The sequence below is a fragment of the Tiliqua scincoides genome, chromosome 12 (genome assembly GCF_035046505.1).
Source record: "Tiliqua scincoides isolate rTilSci1 chromosome 12, rTilSci1.hap2, whole genome shotgun sequence".
Lineage (NCBI taxonomy): Eukaryota > Metazoa > Chordata > Lepidosauria > Squamata > Scincidae > Tiliqua > Tiliqua scincoides.
Window position 1 is genome coordinate 12849722 of NC_089832.1, and position 6000 is coordinate 12855721.

A 6000-nucleotide genomic window follows, 5' to 3' on the forward strand; every position below is an offset into this window, starting at 1 on the left:
CTGCTTAGCTTCCGAGATCATGGTATAAGCCTACAGTACCCGGTATTCCCAGGCAGTCTCCCATCCAAGTACTAACCAGGCCTGACCCTGCTTAGCTTCCGAGATCATGGTATAAGCCTACAGTACCCGGTATTCCCAGGCGGTCTCCCATCCAAGTACTAACCAGGCCTGACCCTGCTTAGCTTCCAAGATCAGACAAGATCGGGTATGTGCAGGGTAACGGAAGTGGGCAGAGGCAGGTAAGTGGGAGATGGGTGCTTAGCACCTCCTGTCAATCTGCTACCTGAGGCAACTGGCCTCAGTCTGCCTCTTGAATAGGCCGGCCATGAGAGTAAAATAGTATCCTTTCCTTTCTCATCCAATCCCTGCATACTAACCTGATAAGATATCCAGCAGGTTGTGTGGCACTCGGGAACCTATATGGAGAAAATAAATGGTTTGCAAAAGGAAAAGATAAACAGGAATATAAGTCTTACCCAGGCTTATCTAAGAACCTGTTTGGAAAATTGAACACAGACTGGTTTCTTCGTCATTGGAGGTAGTCCAGACATTCTCCCCCAAGAAAGCCCTGTTGTGGTGGGGAACCCCTTTAGCTCCAGCGCAAAGAATGAAAGGGAGTAGGAAAAATGCACTTCTTTATGCTCTAATGAACCCTTCCATTGCAAAGGAAAGTTGAGTCAACTGCGGTTGCACATCTGTTGCAGACACCGATTGGACAGTGTCTATGCCATCTCCCAAAATGTTCCATCAGAAGTTGCCTTACACTTTGCCTTACAGTTTGTCCAACCATTGGTCCACATAGGTTAGTACAAAGACTGACAGCAGCTCACAAGGGTTTCAGATACATGTTTAGCACCCAGACCAGGAGATATCAAGGACTGATCACAGGGATTTCTGCACTTAGACATGCGTTCCCACAAGGAGCTACATTCTCCCTTCTTTGCTTATCTCCCTAATATCTTCACCATTCCAAAAACATTTTAATGGTTAGGCTTTATTCTCAGTTTAACAAGCCAAATCATTTTTTTTTTTTTTGAGACCGAATTCTCCCCACTAAAGAGTGAAAGTGCTCACACCCACTAGTAAATAGTTCCCATTGTTAAGAGCAACCATGGAGAGCACTCAGAACACAGTGGGGGGGGGGGAAGGCAATTAACCCGCTATCCCTGTCCTCCAGTCCCAACCAAATTCCTCATGAAAATCAAGACAGAAGGTTGCCCCTGGCTGGCAGCAATGGTGGCTTCCCTCCTGGAGCAAATAGCCTATTTGACACAAAAAAAACTAATGTGGATTCGGTGGCAGGGAGTTCCACAGGTCTGGAAGGCCCTCTCCTGCATCACCACCGATCTAGTCTCAAAAGGCTGTGGGACATGAATGACAATTTCATTTCAAGGAGATAGTAGCTTGACAAGTAGGGAATCAGTTTCTTGATGTGTTTAATGAAGGTGGTCCTTCCCAACTAAGCGATGGAGGCAAATATCTTTCTATGTGTCTGTGTATGGTTTGCAGTTAAGAAACACGTGAGGCAGAGACTGAGGGCCCAATCCTATCCAATTTTCCAGCACAGGTGTAGCTGCAATGCAGCCCCAAGGTAAGGGAACAAATGTTCCCCTACTTTAAGGGCATCTCTGTGACTGCTGCCCCACCACAAGATGCAGTGCATGACCCATTGGCACAGCTGCACCGACACTGGAAAAATGGATAGGATTGGGCCTTGAGTTGTCCAAAAGCCATTGGGGGGTTACAGAGACACTCTCTGCAGATCTGGTGCAGGGTAGTGAATCTGTTCCCTTGTGAGAAGGCACATTCTGTTTGCCTCTACTCTAAGAAGCCAGTGGGAAAAGAGGGACAGACAATTCATTACCACAGACAGCTGCACTAGAAACAGTGCCACAAATCCCAGGAGAGTGTCCCAGAAGTGACATCACAAGAGGTGGTGACCACAGAGACGACCGTAGAGATCAGCATACGAAAAACATTAAAAATTGCTACCGTAGAGTAAATGAGTGAACGTCACAAAAAAGGACCATAAGCACAGATTTGAACAACTACGCTGCGCATTCTCAAACTACGCTGCGCAAAGTCAAACAATTCCAGGTACTTATATTTAACTTTCAAAAACAAGCAACGCTGCCATTCAGGAAGTAAAAGAGGCCCACTCACTTCCCAGGAGGACTTTTTGGCGAAGAAGACTGCAACTCAGCTTGGGAAGGTGACTCCACTGATGTCGACCTGGGAGAATATAAGTATATAAGCAGGAGCTATAGCCAAAGCAGGTACTTCAAAGTGGTAGTTTGGTGTAGTGGTTAGTGTGTCCAGGGAGGATTTGGGAGAGAACCCTTGCTTCCTGGGTGACTCTGGGCCAGTCACTATGTCATAGCCCAGCCTACCTCGCAGGGCTGTTGCGAGGATAAAAGCAGGGTGGCAGCTGAGGGAATAATAGATCCCACCCTGAGCACCTTGAAGGGAGAGTGAGTACTAAATAGCGAGGGATGGGCAGCCAGTGTCTGGGAGGGTTGGTGAAGGCTTGCTGAAGAATGGGAAGGTATAAGAACAGAAAATATAGTTTCCTTCAAACTACAGTATGCAACAAGTTAGAGAGATCGGGCACGATCCTAACCAGGTTACTCAGAAGTAAGTCCTATTTTGTTCAATGGGACTTACTCTAAAGAAAGTGTGGTTAAGATTGCAGGCAAATTCCCATTAAAACAGGCAATGTTCTGACTTGGAAGGATTTTGAGGCAGTCTGAAAACTGGAAGCGACCTGGCCCAGAAAGTCAAGGTCTCTAAATTCTGCCTTTGCTTCCAGACAATGCTGCACAGATTGGGCCAGCTCTGGTCCATTTCATACCATGCCACTTGGAAAAAAACACTATATCAATATATGTAGCATCTGCAGCAGTGCTGACGGACAGATTTCACCCAGTCCCCAAGGTGAGATTTGCAAGAGACCCCCCTCCCACAGGTACCTGCAGTTTGGAGACAAATTTCTCGGTGAGACTGGAGATCTCCCATTGGTGCCTCTGCTTCTCACCGGTGAACGTCTATGAGGAAGGTGAGTGGGGGGGGGGGGGAAGAGAAAGAAATCACTGTGTTAACAGCATCATGCTTTTTGGGCAAAAGGGAATGCAAAATGCCTCTGAGATCTTTGGTGGGCCGCTGTGAGATACAGGAAGCTGGACTAGATGGGCCTATGGTCTGATCCAGCGGGGCTGCTCTTATGTTCTTAACTACAATTCCCAGGAGGCCTTGCAGGTCTCTTGCTATCTGGTGTGCTCCCTGGGGCATTTGGTGGGCCGCTGTGAGATACAGGAAGCTGGACTAGATGGGCCTATGGTCTGATCCAGCGGGGCTGTTCTTATGTTCTTAACTACAATTCCCAGGAGGCCTTGCAGATCTCTTGTTATCTGGTGTACTCCCTGGGGCATTTGGTGGGCCGCTATGAGATACAGGAAGCTGGACTAGATGGGCCTATGGTCTGATACAGCGGGCTGCTCTTATGTTCTTATCCACAAGATCTTAACTACTCATTAAAATAGTGCAACTGGATTAAACCCAAAGCCCAGCTTTCATTTCTCGCAGTCCACCAGACACCTCTGAGATGCCCACAAGCGGGAGATGAAAATAAAAACACTTATACACCACTTATCCCCTAGCACTGAGAATTTAGAGGTAGACTGTCTCTTGCTATGGAGGTTCCATTCCTGACTAGCATAGCCAGGGTGACAGCCAGCCTGACAGAGCCAGGGTGGTGTAGTGGTTTGGGAGGTGGACTTAGACCTGGATGATCCAGGTTCAAATCCCCCCCTCAGCCACAAAGCTTCCTGGGTGACCTTGGGCCAGTCACTTTCTCTCAGCCTCACCTACCTCACAGGGTTGTTGTGAGGACAAGAAAGAAGGGAGGAGCAGCTGTGTAAACCGCCCTGAGCTCTTTGGAGGAAGGGCGGTATAAAAATGTGAAAATGTGAAAAATAAAAAATAAAAAAATAGCCAGGAATGGCCTGGCTGGAACAGATCCAAGTCTCAGGTAGCTCAACATCCTGTCTCCCACAGTGGTCAACCAGATACCTCAGGGAAGTCCACAAGCAGGAGAGAAAGGCATCCCCCTCTTCCACCATGGCTTTCCTGTGGCCTGCTGAGGCACACCTCAGCACCACTGCCCCAAGATCCAGGGGTCATTCTAGCCAAATGGGGGTTTTGACGAACATGGGCCTTCAGCTGCTGCCAGACCTGGCCCACTCCTGACGCCACTGCTGGGAGCCAGAACTAGGAAGGTGAAGCCCAGTAGGAAGAGGGGCCAGTGGACACCTGGACTCACAAGGGGCTGCGTTGCTGCTCCTCCTCGCCACCTGATCGCTGTTGGATCCAGCTATTGTCTCCTTTCAGGGTCGTCCGCACTTTCATCTGGGTGATGATCCTCTTCCGGTCTTCCTCACTCGGGAGAATGACACCATCTAAGGAGCAAAGAATGAAATATTGGAGAGAGCCATGCAGGGGGAGATTGATAGGAGGTAGACCCTGGAGAGCCATGGTGATGTAGTGATTTGGGAGCTGGACTTAGACCTGAAGGAACCAGATTCAAATCGCCAACCAGCCATGAAGCTTTCAGGGTGACCTTGGGCCAACCACTATCTCTCAGCCGCACCTACCTCACAGGGTTGTTGCGAGGACATAAGGAACCATGCACACTGCCCTGAGCTCCTTCCAGGAAGGTCGGTGTTTAAAAAATGTGTGTGGGGGGGGGGGGAATAAGTAATAGTTCCCACTGTGTGGCCTGAACAAATCTCCCTCGTTCTTAGCCCTGATCAACATGTAGAAAGAGAAGGTGAGGCAGCAACAGGCGGGTGGGTGGACCCCAGCTGGCCCCTCCATGGGAACAAGGACACAGGGGCACTACATTGGGTAGCCCTGCTGTAGCCCTTTTCCACTTGAGGGTGTGTGCAGGATATCTGCTTATTCACATTCGTTACCTTTCACTGCACCAAGGGACAGCATGGTTCAATGGGTTTGAACCTGGTTTGCCCCTTCCTCAGAACCCAGGTGTAGTACCAGGAGATAGATCTGCGGAGGAGAGAATGACATTCAGATTATCTATACAGTGACGAATGACTCCTGGGGGACACAAAACAGGCAATTCTGAACTTTTTAGAACATAAGGGCAGCTCCGCAGGATCAAACCATAGGCCCATCTAGTCCAGCTTCCTGTATCTCACAGCGGCCCACCAAATGCCCCAGGGACCACACCAGGTAACAAGAGGACCTGCAAGGCTTCCTGGGAATTGTAGTTAAGAACATAAGAATAGCCCCACTGGATCAGGCCAGAGGCCCATCTAGTCCAGCTTCCTGTATCTCACAGCGGCCCACCAAATGCCCCAGGGAGCGCACAAGACAACAAGAGAACTGCATCCTGGTGCCCTCCCTTGCATCTGGCATTCTGACATAACCCAATTCGAAAAACAGGAGGTTGTACATACACATCCTGGCTTGTGACCCGTGATGGACTTTTCCTCCAGAAATTTGTCCAGTCCCCTTTTAAAGGCATCTAGGCCAGATGCCATCACCACCTCCTTTACAAAAGGGAGACTGCTTACTCATTTTTAAACCCTGTTTTGTTTTTCTTCCACGAGGGAATCCAATGCGGCTAACAGTCTAGAAAGGCAAAATAGTTATTACAACATAGCTGCCTTGAGTCCCTCCGGGGAGAAAGGCGGGGTAGAAATAAAGTTAATAATAATACTGTATATTATAATAATAATAATAATTAATAATAATACAACATTAATATCATATCATCCCAGTTTCTCTCAGCTCTGCTACCATCAGCAAGCAAAATGACCCAGTTCTCTGGAGACATTTAGCCAGCCACAAGAGGAGAACTGGTTTCTCCCTTTCCTCTGTTTCTGCTTCTCATACAGACCCGTTAACAATGCAGCTATCGGTTTCTGAGGCTTGGAAGTGTGTGTTAGCCAGGTTAGGTCCTCACTGGCAGGTCAAGAGTGT

General features: G+C 48.5%; 1 protein-coding gene and 1 pseudogene across 1 annotated transcript in view; both read right to left on the reverse strand.

Moving 5' to 3' along the window:
* ZNF185 (zinc finger protein 185 with LIM domain) overlaps window positions 1-4995 on the reverse strand; it is a 31067-nt gene extending 26072 nt beyond the window's left edge. Inside the window, exons 1-2 of the mRNA XM_066640191.1 lie at window positions 4971-4995; window positions 4319-4454 (exon numbers count right to left, since the gene is read on the reverse strand). Of these exons, the coding sequence (XP_066496288.1) occupies window positions 4319-4454; window positions 4971-4995 (161 nt within the window). The remainder of the gene's footprint in view (window positions 1-4318; window positions 4455-4970) is intronic.
* LOC136663368 (5S ribosomal RNA) lies at window positions 115-231 on the reverse strand (annotated as a pseudogene).
* Window positions 4996-6000: the final 1005 nt, after the last annotated feature.